This window comes from Lepidochelys kempii, chromosome 3, assembly GCF_965140285.1.
Source record: "Lepidochelys kempii isolate rLepKem1 chromosome 3, rLepKem1.hap1, whole genome shotgun sequence".
NCBI classification, from domain to species: Eukaryota; Metazoa; Chordata; order Testudines; family Cheloniidae; genus Lepidochelys; species Lepidochelys kempii.
The window spans coordinates 201499207-201526639 of record NC_136382.1 but is presented as its reverse complement, the minus strand read 5'-3'; the positions used below and the strand labels follow the sequence as shown (position 1 = coordinate 201526639).

At 44.6% G+C, this 27433-nt stretch overlaps 1 protein-coding gene across 3 annotated transcripts in view; it reads left to right on the top strand.

The window, feature by feature from the left end:
- The window catches only part of SNAP25 (synaptosome associated protein 25), a 92665-nt gene that overhangs the window by 30366 nt on the left and 34866 nt on the right, over window positions 1-27433 (top strand). For all 3 annotated transcript variants that reach the window (XM_073339619.2, XM_073339617.2, XM_073339618.2), the window contains exons 2-3: window positions 25262-25397; window positions 26212-26253. In XM_073339619.2, the coding sequence (XP_073195720.1) occupies window positions 25326-25397; window positions 26212-26253 (114 nt within the window). In that variant the 5' untranslated portion in view covers window positions 25262-25325. The remainder of the gene's footprint in view (window positions 1-25261; window positions 25398-26211; window positions 26254-27433) is intronic.

Below are 27433 nucleotides of genomic sequence, written 5' to 3'. Positions count from 1 at the left end.
TTGATTGGCTCACGTATCCTTTACCATTCCTATACCTACGCATTTGCAGCCTGGGGTGTCGTCATAGTCTTTTCCTGGCCAGACATGCTGTGTGATAGGTAGCTGGGTACTCTCAGTTCTGCTTTGTCATGGAGTTTGCCCTGTGGCTATCTGTAGCTCTGAAAGCAAGGATGCCTGTTAATCCCCGTAGAACTCCTAGCCTGACTCATGTTTTATGCCACTCTGGAGACAGTTTTATTGATAGCCTTCTGTCCTTGAGCCACATTCTACTCTCATTTATACTTCGGCTAAATTTGTATCGGTAAATGTCAGTAAACATCAATTTCACCGAACACGCAAACCGATGAAAAAATACTTCCATCGATAATCAGAATTTACAGACAGGCAAAGTAAGAAATCTGTTGGTTGAGAACTTATTGGAGCTTAATTTAAGAATATTTACTTTGTATATTTTGACAATATACTTTGTATAATGCTGACAATTTGTGTTTTGCTTATGAAGCTTTACATTTTTAAATCTCGCTGTCTATTGTCATTAAATAATTATTGTCTGATCATCCATAGTTTTGCACACCTGTGAAAATTTAAATCGGTGAACATTTTAAAATGCTTATAATTAGACGTCAATATTATCTGTCAAAAATATTTTTTTAAATCTAATTCTGCCAAGTCTGTTTATACTTCTATAAATCCAGACTAACTCCATTGAAATCCAGACTGAGTCTGGATTTATATCAGTGGAAAATCAGAGCAAATTTGGCATAATAAGTATGAATCTGGATGTCTTTTAGGAGTCTATGGGCTTGTAAAACAAGCACTGTTCCAATACTTAAAAAAGTCAAAACAGCTGTTATTGTTATCTAACAGAAGAAATGTTTTATTCCTTCATGTTAGCATCACTCCTTATAGTGCCTCTGGTCTTAAAGGCCCAAATTCTGCCACCACTTACATCCATGTAGCTCCCACTGACATCAGGGAGGTTTTTAAGGGTTTAAATGAGTGAAGAATTTGATCTTTCCTTTATAGCCAGTGAAGCAAACTTTCTTCCTCCTCAGATGTACAATGCACATTTTGCTCCCCAGGCTGAAAACACTAGCGGTAGGTCCTTAGCACTGACACAGTCTCTTCAGTGGCTAACTCACAGGAACACCTAAGCAAAGAGTTCACTGGTAATCATTTACTTGATGGATTTTGACATTTTTTGCAGCTTGTCCAGAGCGGGTCAAACTTTTTTCAGACTTAACTGAAACTCTTTGCTGAATTAGTTCTTGGAATAATTCTGTAGATTGTTCATGAGCCACTTCCCTGCTGTCATTTACCATCCAGCATCTGAGGTGAGTTGGTTAGTTTTGATTGGACAAATGCTGTAAGTCACATGGTATTTTATCTGTTCTCTGACTGGGCAAGTGTATTGCTTACAATGAAGTTTCCTGCCATTTTCACATCCCCACCTTTTCTTCTCAGCCAGAGGAGCCATTTGGTCATTCCAGGCTCATTCCTTTCTGCATGTCCTTTTCTGAGTAACTCCCTTGCCTGGGTATGCTTCTCATTCTGCACCACTTGAAGAGTGGCTAGAGTTTTTTTGTGAAGTTCACCATTTTCTTTGGTTGGTAAGAAAGCTTGGTGTGCTGTGAAAATGAATAAATCAGGGATCCCCTTTGGATGTCAACAGGAGTTGTACCCACATTTCTCAGGGCAGACGTAGGCACTGAGCGTTTATAGGGTTTTTATGGAGAATTCCTGCTTCATCTTTGTCCTTTGGACTACATTGCCATCCGCTTTTGTCACACTGCTGGGACACTGGGCTTGTCTACACTTACCGGGGGATCGACGAGTGGGGATTGCTGCATCAGCAGTTGATTTAGCGGGTCTAGTGAAGACCCACTAAATCGACCACAGATCGCTCTCCCGTGGACTCCTGTACTCCACCATATCGAGAAGAGTAGGGGGAGTCGACAGGAGAGTGTCTCCCCTCAACATTGCATAGTGTGGTCCCCCCGGTAAGTAGATCTAAGCCACGTTGATTTGAGTTACACTATTCATGTAACTCAAATTGCATAACTTAGATTGACTTTCCCCTGTAGTGTAGACAAGGCCTAAGAGTTAGTTCTTATTTATTGTATTTACGTGATCTAAATTAATCCCATAGCCAACTGTTAAACTGAACCTGATAGGGCGTGAGCAGCCCGTCTCAGTACAGTCCATGTGCGCCTGGGATTTCCCCTGAAGATTGCATCACTGCCTCATTTAATCTTTTCATCTCAGTCATTAATGAATATAGACTTTGCCAGGGAAAGAAAAGCAGCTGCGGTAACTTTTCTTTCAGGGCAACATCTGCGGTTTGATGAGACCTCAGTGCAAGATATCAATTGTAATGCAATTATAAAGGTTAAGGAAGGGGCAAAATTCCCAGGAAAAATTTGGCAAACATTATACTAACAAATAAACTCATCAGGCTGCTTTATTGAGAGAGGACAGCACCATTCTGGATCATTGTGCCTGACTTTGTGGGTCTTAATTCCCACAAGGACATGTGCAAAATGGAATGAAAGCAACTAAATAAAATCTTACATGCAGAGGGAAAGATTGTGATCCTCTGTTAAAACAATTTGAGCAGAAACGAATTTGCAGCCTCTCAGTTAATCTACCGATCATGTGATGGAAAGTGATGGCCTTGAGGCACAATCCAGCCTGTTGTTGTTTAGCTGATCGGTTTTCAGAAAAATGCCACCGACACACACCCAAAACCCCAGAGTCGATGTTGTGCTTTTATATTAATACAGCATAAATCCTCTCATGCAAGGCTGTGGAATCTTTGGCATACTAAAGCTTGTGCATTGGACTCTCCATCAGCCTGTGAAGGCTGAAAATGTGGTTCAGTGGAAGGAGAGGTTTCTAAATCAACCTCAGGAGGCAGTAATAAAAAATAACAAGTTCTCCTGTGCTGCAGCAGGGAAAGCCAGTGTGCGTGTGTTTGGCCTATTCATATTTATACTACTGAGTACTGAGAAGTGGGAGGCAGCTAGGAATTAGTCACAAGTCTAAATCAGAGAGCAGCAGTGTGCCTTGGAAATGACTGAGTAAGTATCACAAGGCTGCGGGGTACTATTAAATATTCCTGTGGCTAATATAATTTTTTGCTCAGCTTGGAAATGCCAGATGCTTTCAATATTCGACTTATGTATGTATCTGGAAATCTACATTTTTAAACAGTCATCAACCTGGGGTCTAATGATCCAAAAGCAAAACTTATCCCCACAATTAATTGTGCTTCTGTATTTACACCTACAATTAATTGTGAGGGTGAGTGCTAGGAGGTAGCCATCCAATAACCAGATCACGTCCCCCCCAGTGAGACAGCTGGGCAGCTAAAGCCTGTCCCTTGCTCCTATAATCAACTGAGCTAAAATCGGAGGCTGTATTTCAGAGTGAGCTCCAGCGTGCTCAGGGGCCAGATTGTGAACTGCTCACTCACACTGGTAAACAGCGACTCACATGTGCAGCGCCGCTGACTTTGATGGAGCTAAGCCGATTGACAGCAGCTGGAGATCTGACCTGGAATTTTTAGTACTTTGGAGCACTGCAGTGAGGTTTGAAATAACCAAAGTCAGAGCTGAAAAACTATTAGAATAAGGAAGGGGGGTTCTCAAACTTCTTAATAGTATAGGCCACACTTTAATACAAAGAATTTCTTGTGTGCTTTCTCCCTTCTAATATGTCTGTCTGTCATCTGTCTATGCGAACAAATGAAGATATAGAGAAACAGAATCCCTGGAGGTCTGACTGCTGAAGGAATAAGTGAGTTAGGCAGATCACCTCAAATGCACAAATAATGGTCAATTAATCCCTTATATCCTTACACCACTGTGTATCCTACATAGGCCCAATCCACAGCCCAATGAAATCCAGGGGAGTCTTTCCATTAATTTCAGTGGGTTTTGGATTAGGCCCTGTAAAAAGCTATTTCAGAAATGCTGGAGATATTTTTCCAGGGGTTTTTTTTTGAAGGAGAGGGGCTCTTTGTCATTTCCCAAAGCCTCCCTGCAGCTTTAACGTGCACTTCTAATGTAAATTCCCTGAACGACCGTATGCCACTGGAGAATCAGGCATAGCAGAATCCAACTCCTTCATGTCCCCCATCTTCCTTTCTCTTGACAGGCCCCCTCCCTCCCCGTATGCCAGTGGGAAGGGTCCCATGGCAGGAGGCAGCAAAACTGGTGGCTTAGCTGATCCACAGGCAGTGCAAAGTGACTTTCAGATGGGAGAACCCAGCCCTGGAGTCTTCTAAGAGGAAAGACATTCAATGGGGCACGTTGGAATGTTCTGGAGAAGAGCCCCTTAGATCGCCCCGCTGTTCTTTGCTTTTCCACCGACACACATTCACCATCCTGGGAGAAACTAGTGGGCAGTACCAGGGATGTGCCCCTAGACTGTAGACAAAATCACATGCTTCTGTTTGGGCCTGCTTGGGGATGTGAACCTCCAGTGGATACATTTAGAAATGTTGACTTAAATGGGCTTCATCTCTTGGGCCCATTCTCTTCCTTGCATTGCACTCCATTACCACAAGATGGTGCACTGAGCCATCACCGGCTAGGCTAGGTCTGTGCTGCCCCTGGGAGGTGTAACTCCCAGCTCAGGTAGATGTACACACTAGCTCTGATTGAGTGGGCACCTAACTATAGTAGTGTGGCGATAGCAGCATGGGTGGACTGGCAGCATGGGCGAGCCTACCACGCACAGTCCCATCTGAGATCCTAGGTCAGCGCTTGAGCCACCAGCCACGCTGTTTCGCTGCTATTGTAGTGTGCTCATTTCAGCAGAGCAACCACAGGTACATATACCTGAGCTGGGGATTAGACGTGCCCTTAATGCAGTGGTCCCCGAACTTTTCATGTCATGCCTCCCCTTACCCCTGCCCGCTCCTCCCTCCCCCTCCCCCCCGGAATCGTGGTCAGGAACTGGGGCCGGGAGTGAGGCCGTGGTTGGGGGGGGGGGGGAGAATGGCGGACAGGGGTAAGGGAACTGAGGCTGGAGCCAGAGCTGCAGCTGGCCAGGGGGTAGAGCCGGGGCTGGGAGCGGAGCCACAGCTGGGGGCTGAGGCTGGGGTGGATGGGGCCAGGGTCAAAAGCGGAGCCATGGCTGGGCTGCGGTTGGGGCCAGCAGCCAGGGCCATGGCCGGGTGCAGAGCCGTAGCTAGGCCAGGAGCCAGGGGCTGAGGCCAGGGCCTCAGCCAGGAGCGGAGCCACAACTGGCCGTGGCTAGGGGTGGAGCCGGAGCAGAGCTGGGGGCAGAGCGGGGCTGGGTGGTGCTTCCTCCCCACCCCCTGTGGGGCCTGGCCTGGGACCCACCACACCTCCCTGAACATTCCTCCACACCCCCCTATGGGGGCATGCCCCACAGTTTGGGGACCACTGTCCTAATGTCTAGACATGGACAGGCACTAAAATTGAGGAGCTCCTTCTCTTATCGTGGTTTATTTCAACTACTATCTGATAGATAGATAAATAGATTAGATAGATAATATGTCTGGGGAGGGAGGGAGGGATTGACAGACAGATATTGAATTCAGTGGAGCTACTCTGATTTACTGCAGGTGAGGGTCTGTACCTCTAAATCAAAAGGTAGTAAAATATTCGTCTTCACCAAATATCACAAGGACTATGGGATCTTCCCTCCACCCCCGCCCTCTAAAAAACCTTCTTCAGCTGAAAATTATACTGTAAAAATAAGACCAATCATCCTGTTTTACAATGTCTATATTTTGTCAGTAGCCAATTTGAGTCTGATGCCTTAGTTAAAGAAGATTTGTTCTTTCGGCTAAAAATATATCAGGTCTCTGGTTAAAATATGTGCACATTTACCAGCAAGCAAAACTGAGGGGATAAATTAACTTGAAATTTTATGACCCCCTCCCCCGCCTTATCTATTTCTGTTGGTTATAATCTATCTGCATTTCTAATGCTCTCATCACTGCAGTATCTAGATGCCATATTCTTAAGTAAATGATTGACTTCTGTACACAATTAGACCAACACTCTCTTTCTCTCACTCATTTCTGCCAGTAGAATGGTGCTAGGCCATTCTGTACTGTAGTTTTCTTTTTAGGAGAAAAGCTTGAGCACAGAGATGAGTCTTGCATTGTGTCCTAAAAGTGATCTTATCTGTGGTGGTCGAAGGGACCGCCACAGTGGTCACTTCTGACATAACTGTTGTAGCAGAGGCCCTATGGAAAGGGGAAATAAGGGAGAGGGGTGGAGGCAGTCTGGCCTAGCAGTCACAGCCGGGCTGAGGTCCACACAGCAAGGGTGGTAGTCACTGAGCGGGAGCTGGAGGAATCGCAAGAGCCAGGTCCTGTAAGCAAGAGTCAGGGTCAGGTTGAGGTCAGAGACCGGAGCTCAGAGATAGCACCAGCCTAGAAGCAGGAGCCAGGAATCAGGGCTGGAGTCGGAGGCTGGAGATCAAGGAAAGCCTGGCGTTATAGCAGGCCAAAGTCTGTGTGGTTTCCCAGGTAACTTGGCCAATCAGAGCGCTGCAGGGTATTCTCACTTTGGGCGCGATGGCCGGCACTTCCTGTGACACCTACTCTCCATATTGCTCCCTTGTTTGCTTCTCTGGCCTCTTGGTGGCACTGTGAGAACACCAGCCACCCCAGGCTCTGGAAACTTGGCTTCTAGTCCCCAGATCCTTACAGAAGATCTCTGAGATAGCCTAGGCCTAGCCCATAAAGAGATTTGGAGATTGGGGTCCCCATCTTGGAAGAGATCCAGATCTGGCTAGGAACCCAGCGAAGAGTCCCTAACATTGCTCTGTCTATCTCATTAAGGAATTTGGGATGTTGTCTATCGTATGGATGGTTTCAGTCACCGTCAAACCCCATGGAGGGCATCTTTCAATAGTGCAGCCTGGCTGTGCTGGAAGCATGGATCATTGCGGCTATGACTTCACCCAACAGGATAGAGAAATAAAAGGAATTTCTGGCTGCTGTTGCTTATTTAGATGTTCAGGGTCAGAAAACCCCTGAGGAGTCACACAGGTGACCATCCGAAGCAGATATCTGCAGTAAAGGGTGAGATTCTAGCTCAAGCCAATTCACCAAAATAGTTTCTCTTCCTAGTAACATCACCTCCATCTTCCCTAGAGTTAGACTGAGCCTAGATTCCTTTCTCCAGCTTCCAATTTCCCTCAGACACTGTGACAGCTGGGAATTAGCATTATGTCTGCTGGATGGGGGAAAAAATAGTTTCCTTGGGGTTGTCAGCATATTGACAGTGCATCTCGTGATCTCCCCAGCCAATTGAACATACATGCTGGGCAAGAGAGGTGAAAGGACTGGGCTTATTAATCACTTATTTCAACAAATACATGGTTATCAAGTTGTCACCGTGCCTCTGTGGGTCACAACGGAGAATACCAAATTCAGGACAAGCTGCTGGGGAAAAGGGCAGACACACTCCAAAGCCAGTGGTTATTCTTCCATGAAATATACCAAACCAGCAACAAAAATAAACCTCTGTCTCACCACACTGGCTAACAAGAAGTCAAAAATGCAGTCTCCTTAGGTATTCCAGTCCTGGATCACCACCAAAAACACTGAACTTAATGAGTGGTTATATAAAACCAATTTCATCAAACAAAAGGGTTCTTCTGATCCCAAAGGACCAGCCACATACCCAGGTCAATATATAACTTTGATCTTACCAAATAATCACACCATTGCCAATCCTCTAGTATCTAAAATCTAATTTTTTTTTAATAAGAAAGAAAGAAAGAAAGAAAGAAAGAAAGAAAGAAAGAAAGAAAGAACGAAAGATGAGAGTTAAAATTGGTTAACGGAATCAAATACATACAGTAATTGCAAAGTTATTGGTTCAGGCTTGTAGCAGAGATGGAATAAACTTCTGGCTTGTTAAGTCTCTGGTTGCTTCCAAATCATTGGAAGGTCCTCAGTTCCTTGGTTAGAATGCTCCCATTAGTATAAGTTCATAGTCCAGACGTTGGAGTAGGAAAGAGGCAAAATGGAGATGTTTCTAGGACCTTTTATAGCTTCTGTCAAGTGAAGGCAAACCCATTGTTCTCACTGTGGAAAATTACAGGTAATAAAATGGTGTTTGGAGTCACATGGGCAAGTCACATGTCCATGCATGATTCGTTTAGTCATAGCAGAAGCCATTACCCATATTCCAGTTAGAACATTCACAAGAAAGTTCATTAAGTGTAGATAGGCATCTTCCATTATGAGTTAAGTGTTCTTTGATGGGCCATTCAACTTGAATAGTTCCTTCACAATGTGCTGGTTAAACACCTTGTTGGTGTTTCCACATGAGCAAAGATTTGTTGCAGTTATATAACAATGGTAGCAACAATGCTCTACATGGTTATACTGTAATCAGATAATGTCACACATGTGATATCCAGAACATGCAAAGCCAGACTCTTAGAAGTGTCTATTTGTGCCATACTGCTGTGTGTAGTTTTCTAGCCCTTATCGTTGCAAAGAAAACATTGTAAATGTGAACCAAGTACAAGCCAATGCATTGTCGTCTTCCTGACTCCATAAAGAGTCTGAAACAATGTCTTGGAGAGGTGTGGTTTGCCATATTTATCTCAGTGAGCCTGAAATCTAAGACATGACCAATTAAATGTCAACATATTTAACCATCTCACTGCCAATCATTGTAGCACAAATATCTAGCTATTGTGCATATCACACAACCCCAAACTTCTTCCCATGCTTCCCTGTGTACCAAACCCCCCAGCCATCCCTCAGTCAGCTCCCAACAACACTGGATTCATCCTGACAGCTTCTCTCATGCAATTATGCATCATCAGGATTGAAAATGAAGGAACAGAACAAAATTAAGTGACTTTAATACCAAAATAAAGAACACAGAGCTACTGTACTGACTGTATTACTATGACATTACCCATGGTATAATCTGGACTGTTGAGCAGCTGTGTCCCCTCAGTTCTCCAACCTGTGGTGCCTTTTACACTGCTTTGCTGAGAGAGCAACCACTCCTGGTCTGCTCATGCCCTGCCTCCAACATGTAAATTACTCCCAGCTGTACTGTATGAACACTATGGCCAGCCACTCTTGAATTACACTACAGAGCAACACCAGCAAACTCGCAGTCCCAGACTTTCCCCAGAAATGTGCGTCTTCTTCAGCCCAGCCCTTTCCAGTGCAACACAAACTCATATAAAATCTGTCATTTTATCAATAGAAAATGATATGCACAAATCCTGTTATCTCAAACGGAGTTTGCCAAACACTTCAATCCAAGCACGCTGGTTTAGCTAAAACAATAAAACAAGCTTATTAACAACAGAAAGATGGATTTTAAGTGATGACAAGTAATGAGGCATAAAGGTCAGAACTGGTTACAAGAAAATAAAAGTAAATGCAACTAATACCTAACTTAACAAGCTAAGTGAATTCAAAGCAAAAGTCTCTCTCACCACATGTTCTTGCAGTCTGACTGGCTGAATTCTTTTCTGCCAGGATCCCTCCCTAGCCCAGTGATGATTCTTTTTGTCCTTCAAGTGTTGTTGTTGTCATGAGCAGAGATGAAGGGAGAGTTGGTTTGGAGTGTCTGTTCCCCATTCTTTATACTTTTTCCTCTTCTTTGAGAATCAACTCCGGCTGGGCTTTAGGAGACAGAAAGTCTGTGGGGACAGGAACCTCCAGCTATTTCTTTGCCAAGATGTAAATTTCTCGCTCGTGCCCTTTTACCTGCCAAAGAATGGTCGCTTAACCAGGTGATAGTCCATTTGATTTCATTGACACTTGGCTGAGGCATCAGTTTGCCTTTTGTCTCTGAGGAACTGGTTTGTGGTTGCGTCCCCAGATTTAAAATATGCCTTGGTAACATCACAGAGTAGAATCATAGAACTTTACATAAAATGTTGCCACACATATTTTACCTGGACAGTAATGATCAGCAAATGTTTTTCAAATGATACCTCACAGGTCATGCTTTGTACAAAAATTATCATAGTCCTGTAAAATGTGTGGACATAGGGATACAGACTGTCACAACTACTCATTTTCCTATTTAATTAATTAAAAACCTCACCTGTTAATTAATATGAAACTGCCACAGAATTTCCAGTTGGCCTCATCAAAGGATAATAGAACACAGAAACTGCAGTAATTAGGTCTAGCTTGCCACAGAGTTCAATGCAAACAAATGCTCTGGCCTCCCAGTAACATTGTTTGGTTTCTCCTTATATCAGTCCTACTGTTGTCTGATGTCATACAGAATCTTACTCTACTTTCATGCATGTCTTGGACCACGCTAAAAGTTTTGGGGTCTGATTGGCCATTGCCTGGCATTTGGTATCACTGTGTACACTTGGCAAAGATAAAATGCTACCATTCTGCTCTGATAGCATTTTGCACCAACTTTGCACGGGCATGATGACTGTGCAAGGGTAGGACAATAGGGACTCAGGCCCCTGGTTTCCTTTGAACAACTGCTGATGTTTAATGTCCTTCTGCTGAAGCAGAATTTTCTTCTGACTCATCAGTTGCCAGTGGGCCTTCTCTTCTTGTTTTACAAAGATCCAGACCCTTAACCTGGGAGAGTAGAGTGACATCAGCAACTCTGGCTCTTAGGGCACTGGGCTCCAAGGCATCCAGACTGGCAGGATTAAGAGCAAAAGAATGAGTCAACTTTGTTGAGCTACTGCAGTTCTCTCGTGTTACGTTATATGATATGTATCCAAAGTGCTCTTGACTCAGAGACACTGCCCGAAACTCCTTTGGGGGACTGAGTAGTCATTGGCACCATTAATTTTGGGTATTATACAATTATCTTCTGGGATCGAATCAAGGATTTCGTTCTGCTCACATCTGAGAAATCTGCCTGAACAGGCTATTGGGCGTAATCTACCTGCTCCTCTCCATTCCCTGACTTTCTTGTTGACTGCCACTGCTCATATCACACTGAGTGCATTGAACAGTGAAGATAGCATGGCATAGCCCAACCAGTTATAAAAAGAGCATGGTCTGATGCTAACAGGTGCTGAGCCCTTTCTGGGCTGGGACAGGTCCCTCAGCACCTTACAGAGTAGTCTCTTTCTGCTCAAGCTGCATGACATAAATGAAGATTGTCAGAGTCTTTGAGATGCACTGTCCTTCACATGGAACTGGCTCAGACGTGTACAGTGCACAGGTCCCTCACTGGCTGGAAACAATACCACTCTCTCATTCGTCTTCCTCAGCCGTTGTTTATATTCAGCTCTGTCATTTATTTTCATCTTCTCACAACCAGAAGAGATCCGCTGCATTATGCAAAAGAAATGTGATCCAAATGTTTTGCATAATGGTTAATAAAGATGTAAAGGACATGAGAATAGTTGGATTTGAGCACATCTCCTCAGTGCAGGAGCCAGCTAGGAGAACTAATATATGAATGCCAGAACATCAGCCATATGAACAGTTGTGTATAAAGGACTTGCTTGGGCCTGTCGGAGCACAGTCCCATGTTGGGGTGCAAAAGACAGATGCATTGCCCTAGTGAGCACCCCAGGAGATTTTATGTCTTCTGGAACTTCCAGAAATATGATGGAGCTTGGCTGCTGCTTCATATTCTGGCGGAATGCAGAGTTTGCTCCTGTTTGCACCCAGCCAGAGCTGGGTCACCTCCACTGACCAACATGGAGGTGGTCAGTCCCATGATCTTTGGAGCATCAGGCAGGTCCCTTTGAGGCCCTCTGAAGGAGGCAAGATCATGACTCTTGCCTCATGGACCACAGTCCTACCAGTGGCACCAGCCTTGCACCCACTGAGGGTAAGAACCACCCATTCATACTCACACACACACACACACTCATGACTATCCTGCGTATATTGCCAGCAGAATGTTGCCATCCAACAACTAGGGTGAAATCCTTGCCCCCTGACATCATAAGAACATAAGAATGGCCATACTGGGTCAGAACAAAGGTCCATCTAGCCCAGTATCCTGTCTTCTGACAGTGGCCAATGGCAGGTGCCCCAGAGGGAATGAACAGAACAGGTAATCATCAAGTGATCCATTCCCTGTCACCCACTCCCAGCTTCTGGCAAACAGAGGCTAGGGACACCATTCCTGCCCATCCTGGCTAATAGCCATTGATGGACCAATCCTTCAGGAACTTATCTAGTTCTTTTTTGAACCGTGTTATAGTCTTGGCCTTCACAACATCCTCTGGCAAGAAGTTCCACAGGTTGATTGTGCGTTGTGTGAATAAATACTTCCTTTTGTTTGTTTTAAACCTGCTGCCTATTAATCTCATTTGGTGACCCCTAGTTCTTGTGTTATGAGAAGGAGTAAATAATAATACCTTATTTACTTTCTCCATACCCGTCATGATTTTATAGACCTCAATCATATCCCCGCTTAGTTGTCTCTTTTCCAAGCTGAAAAGTCCCAGCTTTATTAATCTCTCCAGTGACTTCCAGACTTGAACTCCCAGTGACTTCAATGTGGAATAGGTTTTATCCCTTGTTACTAGTGCTCTCTTTTAACAAGGTTTAGTGACTCAGTAGTAGAAGTGTGACTAAGCCGTGACTTCTCCTAGAGGAAATATAATCAGAAGGAGAGAAAGAGAATCTTCCTGAAGCCAGACATGTTTCTTTTTGTTTGCTCTAGCAATAAGGGGTAGGGATTTTCAAAAGCACCTATGTGATTTAGGAACACAAATCCCATAAGTCAAGGGGACTTATATTTCTACATCACTAAGGCACTTTTGAAAATCTCATCCTCTAGCTGAGGAAATTTCATTTGCTTCCAGGTTAAATTCTGAGTAAGGAAAGCAAACAAACTTTGTTCATTGGAAGGAAGGGTCAAGACATTTTCTTTAATCATCCATTTCTGGAGATAAACTGCATATATGGCCATTTGAATGCTCCACACCCTGTGGTGGTTCTTTTGTTTACCTTCCACCACTGTGGTAGGTCTGTCACTTTCAGCCCATGTTTCATTTGTGATATTGTTTTGTTGCTGGCAGAAAAAAATGAGTGGGTAAATAGTTGTGAAAAATGGCTGTGAAGAGGTAAAATGTTGAAAGGTTTATTTTCAAAAGTTTTTGATTAACTGGAAAATGTACAGAAAGCAAATCAATTCTGTGAGGCGAAAGAATGACAAAATGGCTGCCCTCAGCTTCCCTGTCTTCAGTATAGAAGCCAGCTAAAGAAAACTAGTATGTGAATTGCAGCACATCACCCACCTGTGCTGTTGTTTAATCCTTATAAAACATAAGTGTTGTCAGCCCACTGGCAGAACAACAATGAATCGCTTTGCCATGTGGGGGACATGGCTTTGGGCGTACAGTTTAGGTCCTATTGTTAAGCTCCGAGATGTCAAAAGCAGCTTTTTTTCAGCTGTCACTTCTATCCTCTTTCAGTGCCTGGGGGGAAAAGCCGTGGGATGTGTTACTCATTGGCCCCTCTATTTGCAGATCCCAGGAGCTAAGAGCATTTGTGTCAACAGTACTTGCATACTCCACAGCAACCATGCATTTATAAAATAGTGATCCGAGGTAGGTGATGATCCCTCTTATGTCCTGCATATCTCAGGTTTCAGCATCACGCTGGGTTTCAGTCCCAGATAATACTGAGTGATCATGGCGTATCATCTATTATATTTAGCTCCAAAGAAACCCCGGACAGGTCTAACTCCATGACAGGTTGCAGCAGCTTCATGATTTTGGAGACTTCTAGTGCCAATGGCATCCCTTTCTCCTCTGTCTTGCTCCCTGCAGAACCCAACATAAGAAGTCTCTCTTTCAGTGTGGGGAAGTATTTGTTGTTGTATATTATTTGTGTTCCCAGAGCACCGAGGAGCTCTTGTCATGGATCAGGACCCCGTTGTGCTAAGCGCTGTACAAACACAGAACAAAAAGATGGTCTATGCTGAAAAGTGCTTACAATCTAAGTCACAGATGGATACAGACAGTCAGGGAAGTATAAGGAAACATCAGCATGATAGAAAAGTGGCCGTGGTACCGGAGCAGCCTCACCATTGTCAATGTTTTGTAGGTACCGTGTTGTTCTTTCCCTTAGATTTTGGGAGAACTCTTGCGACGTTCTTACTAGTCCCACAATAGTGGGTGCTACATTTTCACCTAGGGCTACACATTTTTTTTACGGCTATATCAGATAGTTAAAGTGGTCCAACCCTCTACTGTGCATGTGGTTCTACCAGCAGAAAGGTGCATACTTGTATGAGAATCAGCTATACCAATGGAGGTGCATTTATACTGGTTTGAGTATGTCTACACTAGCATTGGACTACTTTAACTTTATCTGTTTTGATATAGTTATAGCATTAACTGTACAAAAACTGCATAGACACCAGCCCGTAGGAACACTGGTTTTGAATTATTTTTCCAACATTATTGGGTACGGTCTCATGACTCCATCTATTTATGCTTCAACAAACATCTTTGTTTTGGCCTTTGAAGAGTGCTCTTTCCAGTTAGATTTGTGCTCCCTTGGGCTCCTTTGGCAGTAACTGGGGGAAAGATGCAGCCTGGGGTCATATCACACCCCTGCTATTATTTAAAATGTCTATTAACCGTAGCATCTAGATGCCTCAACTGAGATTAGGCCCACCTTGCGCTAGGTGCTGTACATAGTGAGAGATCGACCCTGAGCCAAGGAGTTTGCCAGCTAAACTAGATAGGACAGATTAAGGAGGCAAGAAAAGGAGTATTATTATCCCCCTGTTACAGAGGGGGTACTGAGGCACAAAGAGATTGAGGGATTTGCTCAAGGCCACACAGGAAGATTGTGGCCAGACTGGGAATTACACTCAGGTTTCCTGAATTCCTGTCTGCAAGATCATTCTTCCAATCTTTTCTAATATGATTCCTTTTCGAGACTTTCCTTGTAGTGGTTGTTACTCTTTACTATTTTCTAAGGCAGACTGGGATGAATTATCCACCTACTTTGTTGACCTGTGCAGATCCAGACTGGGTCCCAAGGGTTTACATTCGCACAAATTTGCAAAAATGTAGATGCTGAAGCTTTGAATTAAGCAGAAATGTATCCGTGGCAAACCCACTGTCTTTGGAATTGCTGGATAATGCCAATTTCCCTAAAAAAGGTTGCAGGATCCTAGACAATCCAGGCAATGAGCCTGGCACAGGTTTTACATAACACAGTTTTTACTCAAAATGTTGAATTCACATATCATATCTATTTATTTAAATATAATATCTAAACAGCCTGTCTGTTAATAATGCTTTATATCGATAGCGTAAATTTTTAGATAGGATTTTTCATTACAGAAGAGACTGGATAGGGTTTAAAGGTGCTTTCAGAGCAGTTAAAACACATGTAGGGCCTATCCGGTCCATGGTTTCGGTAGAGGCAATATTAACTGCTATAAGCACTCTATAAACCAAATGGATAGTGTTAGAGTAGCGTGATGGGGTGTACAAACCCCACACTGGGCATAAAGGGGTTAAAGGACAAAACGGGGCCCCGGTAGCTCTGCCCCTCCAGGCTTGCAATGCATGCTCCAGCTGGAGAGGAAACTTAAAAGGAAGCCGCTCAGCTCAGAGCAGGGGAGAAGACCGACCAACCAACCTATCTACTACCCTGAGGGCTCCTGAACAAGAACACTGAAGAAGCCTCCCTGTGAGGCTGAGCCCATTTGGGAACAAAGGTGTAACTGTTTTTTCTTTCCTTTTGTTCTCTTATATTGGACTGAGAGACTCTGGGGGAGATGGATGGTAGGAAGTGACCCAGGGAAACAGCTCTGGGGCACTATTGTGTCTTATAGGGCCCTGGGTTGGAGCTCAATGGAGTGGGAAGACCTGGCGCCCCTACCAACTGTCCTTGTTGCGGGAGGGTATAAATCTCTAGTAAGGGGTGGGAAAGGGATTTTGAAAACTCTGAGGCAAGGATAAGCCACAGACAAGAGATAGGATCTGGACTAAAGGCCCTTCCTGTTGGGAGGTGAGTGACTGGGTGCACTAACCACTATGCCACCTGGCCCTCTGAGGACTCTACTACAAGTAGACAGATGACCTGGTGAAGAATTATAAACTGTGGGGGAGAATTACAAGAGCACCCACTGGATTTAATAGCACGTGTGCCATGGGAATGATGCTCCCACATAAAATCTGCCCCATTGGCATTAGTATATGAAATTGAATGTGGACAGATTACACCTCAAAAACATAAACCTCTCTGCATTCTCTGGCAGCAGCTGGCATCTGTTTTCAGGCATAAGGTTCTCAAGACACTATCTGAGCTGGAATTCAGATGGGCAGAGCTCTGAGGACAAGGAATGACAGGTCAACAAGGTGAAGCCGGGTGCAGCAGCATTATGCTTCCTTGACTCAATGGGGCCTCCTGGACACAAGAAAAGGTGGGTTGGGGAATGCTCGTTCTCAGCAGCATGTGGAGGTACTGGAGTCCAAAGGACTATTCTCAACAGTTTCACATTCCTGAATCTCAAAACAGTCTTTCTTTGCAAGGGGTTGGTAGACAGTCTCTGGGCTAGATTTCAGCCCCCAGCTTATGCCAGCTTCTGTTAGTATAACCCAGCACTCACAGTAGAAAGGCAGCCTTGAGAGGGATGGCAGTGGTACAAAGCATTCCCCACCTGCCAGCCAGCAGAGCTCCAAATGTGGGCAGTGCTAGCTGAAGAGGAGACAATAATTGCATAGCAGGTAGGTGGATGTGCTAATTCTGCATGTCACTAGAGCAGCTCCCCCCCTCCTCCAGATGGGGCTCCTGTGAAGCAATGTACAGTGGCCTCTTTCCAAGGATAGAAACCCCTCATATGCAGCTATGTGTTATGCAGACACATAACTCAGAACCAGAGTGGGAGAGGAAAAGATCCCTCTGGTTTATAGTTTCAGTTCTCTACAGTTTCTCTTTCTTATCTGGTATTCTTCAATCAGCCTGTGTGTCGCCGCCCTCTGTGACTGAGTGCAGGGAGCAAACGGGTGCCCCTGCACTCTGATCACTCAGGCGTTAATGACCTGACAGAGGCCATTAGACAACCAGGCTGGATGGATGGATGAGATAAGGAGCCAATTAGCTCATCAGCCCAAGGGAGATAAAGAGGCAGGAAGTCCCAAAATGGGAGAGAAGGGTTTAGGGCTAGTTAAGCCCAGTAACACAGAGGCCTCTTGGAAGGGAGATATCTGTTCCCCTCAGGTTTTGGGGGAGAGGGCCAAAAAGCACGGTTGGTGCTGTAAATAGACTGTTGCATGGAGGTTGTTGTGGAAATGGTGGAGGGAATTTAAAATAAAAGGATATGGTGAAGGTACAACCATAGGAGTCTGTGTAATTTCTGTGGGGAGAAGGCAGGAGGCAAGCCATGCTCCATGACATGCTGAGGCTTGTCAGCTGGACTGCCCCAGTGGTGGCAATTGAGAGACACACAGGGGAGGCCTCAGGGATTATTGGGTGTCCAGACGATGGAGCAGACTCCGCAGCGGTTGGTGGGCCAGCAGAAGAAGCTGCAACAGAGCATGCAATCTTTCCAACAGTCACACCAGCTGGAGAGAAAATCCCTGCTGGCCTGGCAAGCAGCGCCATAGAGGAGCTTACAGGAATTTATCAGGGAGCAAGGACAAGTGCAGCAGTTACTCCTGGTGAGTCCCAGTATGGGGAATAGAAACCGGACCCCTGTGTAAAATGGGCCTGCTGATGACCCCAAAGCTTTTCTAGTGACATTTGAGAGGGTAGCAATGGGAGCTGGCTGAGACAGAGGAATGTGGGCCCTCTGATTTGAACACTGTTTTTGTGGCGGTTCTATTCTTGGCTTCTCCATTGACTTGCTCTGCAACTTTGGTCAAGTCATGCAGTCTCTTTGTGCTTCAGTTTTCCCCTCTGTAAAATAGGGATAATAATGCTTACCCCACCTTTGCAAGGCTCTTCGAACTCTACAGAAGAAAAGTCTCTATATAAAGTATTGTTATTGGCAGTCTCCTATATATATATGTTCTTCGTGGAGAATATGCCAATGCAGTCATCCTCTGGCTAAGGATATCCAGGGGAAAAATAGATCTGCACTTTAACACAGTGAGAGTGCTTGAAAAGAAACAGTTGCTTTATTGCGATGTTGACTTTGCCATGGTAAACTGCTGCATTTTCATTTTCCTATATTTATTGTGTTGAAGAGTTTACATCCCAGTAAAGTAAATATTTCCTTTTAAAGGTCACCCATTGTATTTCTCCCTCTTTAGGGACATATGACGGTTCACTTAGAGCTTCAGAATAACTCCACATAGATAAAACATTCTAGCTACCTGATTCTTTATTACATCTGAACTTTACCTGTAATATAATAAATGCAGCGTTCAAACTGAAGTAGACAATGTGTTCTCCTCAGTGAGTTTCTTTATTACTTTCTCTTTAACCCTCAGTTTCCTACTGTTCTTCTGTATTGGAAATACAGCATCTGGTATCAGTGGGCAAAATATTAATCTAAATTGTAGGAAAATAATTGCTTCCATAAATCAAATCTGCAGTGTCTAGTGAAGCTGAAGGGATTTTACCTCACATCAGTGTTTATTTTAGCTTAAACTGGGTTAAGCACCCGACTCCCTTTGAATTTCAGTGGGTGTTGGGTATCTAACTAAAGAATCCCATCCCCAATGTATACTATCCCCCGTGCTTAAGGAAGATTATTGCAAAGATATGGGCAGTAACCAGTATCAACTGCAAAATCTACCCACTTTCAGCCTGCATCTAGACAAATTATGCAGTTTACCATACTGTGTGCCTATGAGTAACTTGTATTGATTCCTGGGCATGGTTTTCTATAAATGAAGTTGAATCAGCACCGCAGTAGGGCACTCATGTTTATGACTAAAACATGATGTAAAATAGCTTGCCTTTAAGAGGGCTTTGTGGTGTTTCTCACTCCATTCTAAGTGCTTTACCAAAAAAAAAAAACAGTTTCAATCAATTTGTCAAGTTTAATCATTTGCTACAAAACACCTCTGCAGTTATAACCTCTGACATTTTCTAGGCTGATGTAAAATGGGATGAATCTATCCCTAAATGTAAACATGGTGGGATATATTAATCAGAAACTATAATTCTAAGGGTAAGTCACAAGGGCTCCATATCTTTCTACTTCTCATCACCGTCCAAACTTACTGCTCATTCGTGATCATTAAGTGCTGTAATCAAGAGCCAGGTTGTGGGGAGAGATGTCTACTGCAGAACTAATTTACTTGTGCAATGTTTAGAAACTATGGTGATTCATAAATACTATCATTTTTTTATTAATTGCACAAGAACTCAGCTTAGCATTAGTCTGCGCAGGCTTCATTTACCACCTAGTTTACACTGCGTATGCTCAGAGGTTTAAAACCAAACCCTTATTAGCATTGCATCGTCTTATTTATCTAGCATCTCCCATGCTAGGAACACAATGTCAATAGCAATGTAGCACTGGAACGTATCTCGATAGGTCATCTAGTCCAGTCCCCCCATGCTGAGACAGGACTAAGTATTACCTAGACCATCCCTTATCCCCTTACTATTTAGACTATCCATACACCAAATAGGTAGAAAGCAGATTCTAGTTTCTTCTTCACCCACTCATATGAACGTTCAAATCATATCACTTCCTAGGCTGTGTCTAAATTAACTTTTCCCCTCCCCTAAAATTCACTTGTGCAACTCCACCAATGCTAGTGTAGACCAAGATGCAGGCAGCTGCGAGTATTTTAAGCACTGGGTCACTTAAGAGCAGGTATAGACAACATGGTGGCTAGAATTCCCAGCTCCTTGTCTCCACTAGTGCTCCCCCCATGGCTAACACTGTTAGTAATGATGAGAAACTCTAGAGTAGGAACCCTAGGGTAAGCAAGGCTCTGAAATCCAGTGCCCTCCACTGAAATAGCACAAGAGCCCACTGATGTTCACATGTCATGGGGTAATGATTCTCCAAAGCTGATTGGCAGCAAGCCAGCTGGAGACAAGCCACAAAGAGCTGTAAAGAACAGTGCATGTCTTGAAAGTAATACACATTGAGGGTGCACTGCCCTTACTCAGGAGGGGAGGCTCTCCCTGCATTACCTAGCTTCTTGCGATGACAGGGTGAGGTATTTGAAAATGCTGAAACAAACCATGGGGCAGATAGTCAGCTAATGTAAATGGACATAGCCCCACTGAAATCAATGGAACTAGGGCTGATGGGAAGTGTGGGGAGGGGAGGAGAAGGAGTGGAGTACAGTTCTACTAAGGGACCCCAAAACATCTGTGTAAATAAAGTAAAAGGGGAGGGGTGGGGCCCCAGGACCATAACATACCACGGCCCCAAATTTTTCTCACCAGGCATGGAACCAAGCCAGCTTATACCAGTTGAGGACCTGCCCCCAAGTTTGTAAAGAATATCACACACCTGTTTAGCAGCTGAGTAAATCAGGCAGGGAAAATAAGGAGGGGCTGTAAGTGAGAACTGGTTCTTCCCCAAGGTCCCCTATTGCATCAACCCTTACTGAGCCCCCCCAACCCCCCCTCCCCGCCCACAATGGAGAGAGAAGCTTCCAGTCCATGTTCAGATCATGACTAGGGCCAACAGGCCAGTTAGAGAATCCCTATTCCGAGCCCTCTGTGGCACTGAAAATCCCAGAAACGCTTTCTGGCTTTTGTACCCCTGATTGTTCTACAGGCCTGATCTCATGGCCCATTGACTTCAGTGGCTTTAGGTCCGATCTTTAGTGTCAAGTAGAGCTTGTTGGGAAATTTCTGACGGAACAGTGTCAGAAATTTCATCACAATCTAAACGTTTAGCAGGAACCTTGGTTTCAATGAAACTGTCTATGGAAAGAGTAAAAAAATGAATCATTCTAACTTTCTCATTTCATTCCTGTAATGCTGAAACTTTTCATTTTGACTGTCATTTTGATTCATTTAGACTTTTTTACATCATATAATACAGTATTAAAATTAATATTTTATATTTGTACATACTGAATATCTATAGCATTTAATATTTTACATTATATTACAGTGTTTCCATATGATGTGTTTGCCATTTCGAAACACAACATATTCAATGGTTCTGAATTGGAATGTTCATTCCATGGACAATTTCAAAATTTTGGCGGCTTGTTCTGATTTGGGACAAACAAATTTTGACATATTGGAATTTCCCATGAATGGAAATTCTGTTCTCTGATCAGCTTTAGTGCCAAGCCAAACAGTGAGCTGTGCCCCAGGTACCTGGTGAGGAAGGAGTCAAGGAGCAGGTCTACGCTACAGCTGGGATCGATGCTCTGAGATTGATCTGCTGGCAGTCGATTTAGTGGGTCTAAAGACTTGCCAAATCAACTGCAGATTGCTCTCCAGTTGACCCCTGTACTCTACCCTCGACAAGAAGGGTAAGGTAAGTCGATGGGAGATTTTCTCCCGTCAACCCCCGGTGGTGTATACCCCGTGGTAATTCGACCTAAGGTGCATCAACTCCAGCCATGTTATTCATATAGCTGGAGTTGCGTAGCATAGGTCAACTTACCGCGGTCGTGTAGACATAGCCAAGAAGTCCTCCACTTGGGCTGCAGAGCAGCTGTTTTATGGAGGATCTTCAACCTCCCCTGACCACTTGCCTATCTGCCTCGCTCCCACATAACCCCTGCATGTGGCTGTTCAGGGAGTGACTCCTCATGGCACTGCACTCTAGGCACATAGCCCATCCAAATCACAGTGGTTCTGCCTCCAGGAGAACCCATGTGGGCCTGGGCTGCATTGGCCCCTACAAGAACAATAGGATTTCTTCAGTCACTCTCACAGTGTTCTTCTTTGGAAACAGAAGGATCCCTGATGTGTCTCTGCCATGGAGCTCCTAATCCCTGGAGTGCTCCCTATTTTTGGGGTGAAACCTGTTTACTGCTGACAGCGAGCATCCCAAAAGTGTCTGATGTCAAACTGAATATTCACCATGCCATTAAGCCAGGCATTTGCATCAGCTGAGCCCACAGACACATTTCTTGCCATTGAGCCTTAATGCCGGTGTGAATTGCCCAGCCATCCAACACACCAGGTAGAACTGCCTACCCCAGCTGCTACTCCAGGGTATGTTGGGAACTTCTAAATTTGATGTGAGCCATCACAGGATGTTAGCCTCCCTCAGACAGGGGTGTTGTGATGTATTCAGTGTTTGAGACTGATGTAAACAGAATGCTGTGCCAGTTGCTTGGGGGCTGGCTTTTCAGTCTCCTCTTTGAGATGGATTTCTTCCTGCTTTAGACTGAAAAGAAGCAAGACAACCTCAAGTGAGAGCACAGCTAATGTAAAAGCATGAAGGTCATACATTTCCCTCCTTATATAACAACAAGCTTTTGTAGAAGCTGCAGAGGATACGTAAGCAGCTGTCTGATTTTCTTACATATTCGTAAGCAGATAGAGCTTGATTCAGCAGCAAATATCCTTTGCCGCCTGATCCCTGGAAGGCTATGGCTCCTCGCTCGGTGGAAGTTGATTTATGCAGAGGAAAGGTCATCCCATTACAGAAGAGTTGCTGGGAAAGAAAGTGAGGGGGGGAGGGGGGTAAGGACTAGATAGATGAATATGAAAGGACGTCTAATCCAAACCAGAGTTTAACTCACTGCCATATATTGGCTGATTGCTACTTAGACAGTTTTGGGGGTTGGTTTGTTGCATTCTGCTGAAATGGGAGCCAACAGCTGGGTCAGCATCTAGCCAATGGCCTTTTGTTTGGCTTTAATTAATCGGCATGTGTTAGCAAAGCAAACACCAGTGTTGCCCTCCATGGGGCACTGCTATTGTTGTGCAGAGTTCCTTCCTCCCAATGCTAATCCGTACACCTGCCTGGCTGTTGTCAGAAGCAAATGCTGCACTTGATGCAGAGGAAGTGGTGTGGTTCTTCTGAGTGGGGGTCAGCAGGCAGGGAAGCCCCCAGGGGAGGCTTCTGTGTCCCCATGTGCACTACAGGGGCTCAGTCTGTGTGAGCTTAGAGGAGTTTGTGCTGGGGGACCTATCCATGTCTCTGTGAATCAAGCAGGCACACTTCCTCTTCTCAGCAGCTTAAAAGGTGCATTTCTAGCACAGGCTCATGGCCTGGGAAGGGGGTGAGCATCCCATCTGCTCCTGTGCTCCCTGTTTGCAGACCCTGTGATCTGGGGCCTTATGGTCCACTTCTGCCATCCTTAATCTGTGCTCCTACTGGCTTCAGTGAGAGTATCGTCTGAGCGAGGACTGAGCCCGCCTTAAATACATAATAGCTAGTTTTTATAGACAGATGCTATAGTTTATTTGCTGTCAACTCCTAGGGCCAAAGGCTGCCCTGACTCGTCTTTTCCATTAGAGTGGCACAAGGTGTAAAGCCAGTACAGAATATTAGGACCCATTAGGAAAGGAATAGATAATATATAAATCCATGGTACACCCACATCTTGAATACTGTGTGCAGCTATGGTCACCAAATCTCAAAAAAGATGTATTGGAATTGGAAAAAGAACAGAGACAGGCAACAAAAAAGGTGAGGGGGATGGAACAGCTTCCATGTGAGGAGAGATTAAAAAGATAGGGACTGTTCATCTTAGAAAAGAGACGACTGAGGCGAGGTATGATAGAGGTCTATAAAATCGTTCATGGTGTGGAGAAAGTGAATTTACCCCTTCACATAACATAAGAACCAGGGGTCACCCAATTAAATTAATAGGCAGCAGGTTGAAAACAAACATAAGGAAGTACTTCGTCACACAACACACAGTCAATTTATGGCACTCATTGCCAGGGGACGTTGTGTAGGCCAAAAGAAGAATGGAGTTCAAAAAATAATTAGGTAAGTTCCTGGAGGATAGGTCCATCAATGGCTATTAGCCAAGACGGTAAGGGATGCAACCCCATGCTCTGGGTGTCCCTAAACTTCTGATTGCTGGAAGCTGGGACTAGATGATGGGATGGATCACTCAATAAATTGCTCTGTTCTGTTCACTTCTTCTGAAGCTTCGGGCACTGGCCATTGGATACTGGTCTAGATGGACTATTGGTCTGACCCAGTATGGCCATCCTTATGTTATGTTATTATGTAATTGAATGAAATGGCCAGTGCTTCATAGCAGTTATTCGCAGCCCTCTGCCTCTCCTTCCAGCTGGATTAGTGCTTCCTCTAAGCGACAAACCCTCGCTGAGCACTAATTTTCAACGCGTCATGCTTCAATCAGGCAGAGAAATAAAACAGTGATGATGTTCTACAGACTTCAGAGGTGATGGATGGCCCCACTTTTCCTTTTCAAGTCAGCAATAGAAGCCACGTTGTGTCTTTTGGTTTATAATAAAAGCTAATATCTTCCTAAACTAGATTCAATGGATGGGGGTCTGATCTCAGGTACAGGTGAGTTCAGTGGATTTACTCTGGATTTAGACAAGAGTAATCAAGATCAGAATCTGGCCCCTCTAGACGCAATGATAGAAAAGGCGAGCTGGGTGATATAGTACAACCCCCTGCCAGGCCTTTAAAAATTCATCCAGTGTAGTTTTGACTGGCTCAGGTTTCTGAGATGGAGTTTCTGGGCCAAATCCTCAGCTGGTGAAAATCAATCAGGCTCCATTATCTGCAAGCTACTATGGCACGACACAGATTTACAGCTTAACTAAGGATCTGGCTCTCTGTCAGATACTCCTTCCCTGTCCTAAAAGGCAAATAAAGGCAAATATACCTAGGGCAGGTCTACACTACAGCATGAGTCGATATAATTTACTTCGCTCCTAGGTGTGAAAAAGTCTCCCCTCCCCCCATGAGCTATGCAAGTTTCACGCTGTCCACACCGGCACTATATTGGTGAGAGACGCTCTTCCGCCGACATAGCATCCGCTTCTCACCGAGGTGGAGTAATTATGCTGACCGGAGTGCTCTCTTCTGTCAGAGCTGAACCCTTTCAACTTCAGAGAAGTTTGAATGCAGCTCAAGCCCATGTCTACTTACAAGTCGTCCCTTCTGATTCTGCATTTTATAAGGGTTTGGTGCTTAATGGCAGTTGAAGCGTGCCAGGTAGAAAATACAAATGAATTAATTTCTCTGTAGGGAAGGCAGCGAGGATCCATCCTTGCTCCTATACAAGAGAGTGACTAATAGCCCAGGAATAGAACATCACCTTGAACAATCCACGAGCACTCTTTCATTTGTAAGAATCACCAGCCCTGATGAAAGATTGCTGGCGAGAGCACTCATATAAAAACATTTGAGGGGATTGACATTTAAGCACAAATCTGCAGAGTGCAGCAAGTTTAACCCCAGTGTTTAACCCCCAATTTGCTGTCTTGCAGACTCACGGGCAGAACAAACACAAACCCTTGGTCTGAAGCCTCGACAGACAGACTCACAGCTAAAATGGCAGAAGAACTTGATATGCGCAATGAGTTGGAAGAAATGCAGCGGCGTGCTGACCAGCTGGCGGATGAGGTAAAACCAATGGCAAACGAGGAGGGTGGAAACACTTGAGGTTCATCTTGCTGTCCACAGGCTACATCCAGAAATGTGCACAGCTGTAGCAAAACATACATCTAGCACCATATCCTGTAGGTCAACAGGCTTAGGATATCCGAACACGAAAAATATCCCAGCATCAAGGGTCCCTCCTTGAAAATGCCCTGCCACCCATCTACCCTTGTTTAAACCAAGGGTTGGTTAGCTCAAGTGGTCCAGCAGATCTCAACTCTCAGGGTATTGGCGGTGGAAAAAATGGAAGTGATACTTGAGTGAGGTAAGGCAGAGTTAGGATCTAAGGGTATGTCTACATTGAAAAGAAAAACCTGCAGCACCGCGACTCAGGGCTCGGGTCAACTGACTCAGGCTTGCAGGGCTAAAAATAGCAGTGTAGACATTTGGCCTTGGGCTGAAGCCCAGGCTTTGAAACCTGGCTGGGGCAGAAGGTCTCAGAGCCCAGGCCCCACCTTTAGATGGGGAAGGAGGGCAAGGCCAGGGCTATCCTCTCCTTATGGGAGCATTCATCACTGCCAACAGTGTTACTGCTAGAGAGTGCTAGCTGCAGAATTCCGGCTACCTCCCAGGCCGGAGTGCCTGGAGAGACGCCGTCTTCCCTCCTTGCACTCCCACGCTGGGATAGCTGTAATCTGGCCATTAGAGAGTGAGGAAAGAAGCACTCAAAGACTTCTATATGAGGCTATTCATGACATTGATACATGCCTGCACACTAGTGATGGAAATGGCATTTGCCAAATCTAACTTGCTTTTCTCCTGTTTTTTTTTTTTCCAGTCACTTGAAAGCACCCGTCGTATGCTGCAGCTTGTTGAAGAGGTAAGGACTTATGCTTTACCCTCCCTTCCTTTGTAGATAGAGTATGGGAAAGCCTGACACAAGCAAAGGCCTGAGCCACTTGCCAATATTCACACACCAAGGGCATCTCCATAGGTTTTTGTGACCATCAAAAATGGGGCATTTTCAAAAGGTGTTCCTGGGAATTAGTCTAGACAAGATGTGGTGTAGCCATTGATAAAGTTGATCAAGCAGTTGAAAGACTCAACTGAACTGCAGGATAACTACTATAGTTAATGGGGAACTGTATTATGTCCATATTTTAATTTTGGTTGAATTGAAATATTCAAGATAAAGCAATGAAACGCCCTTTGTACATGACCTCTGGTTGGTCACCGTGGGCCCGATACCCACAGTGGCATCAAGCTGCAGGAAGCCGATAAACTTCACAGAAGTCAATGGGGAGAAATGCAATGGTGTGACTGGCTCCTTATGTATCTGTTCATCCATTTCGGGTCTTTGTAGAGCCCCAGTCACCACAGAATCTAGGCAATGCTTCTTTATCTTCTCTTGGAATGTTGTTAATAGAGAATGTTAGGGTTCATGAAAGATGGCAGATTGAGAATACAGGAGACAGAAGGCCTCTGATCATCCACAGCACTGGGAGTGAGAGTGGAAGTTTGCTCAGTCTACCCTGCTAATATGCCTCAATCCTCACCAGGTGGGGATTTTCTGGGAGGGAAAGGGTAGTTCACTCGGGTGCCAATTCATCCTAATCGTGGTGGAGGGTTTTATAATCTGGGACATTGGATTCATACCACCAATCAGCCATCAGGTCCCCTGGTCACCTGATGTATAATTTCAAACAAGGCTGTTAGACTTTGTTTATGGCCCTCAGACATTAATAAGTCATCAATTTTGACATGCTTATTATTGCAGGACACCTTCGACCCCCATGCCTGCTTTGCATCGACAACAGTGGGAGTTCCAAGCAAACACAAAGGGAAAGAAATAGCCTTGAGTCACACGTTTATAAGCTGGCATAAGCTCCAGCCTTCATTTCCTACCCTCATTGAAATCAGTGGTGGTTTGCCTTTGACTTCAGCTCAAATGGAGTTGGGCCTTATATTGTGGAGTCCGACACCTATTGATCAGTAAACACCACAACTGTAATTCTCCGCCCACCTACTTCAGCTCTCTCTCTCGGTTTGTTCCTTCACAA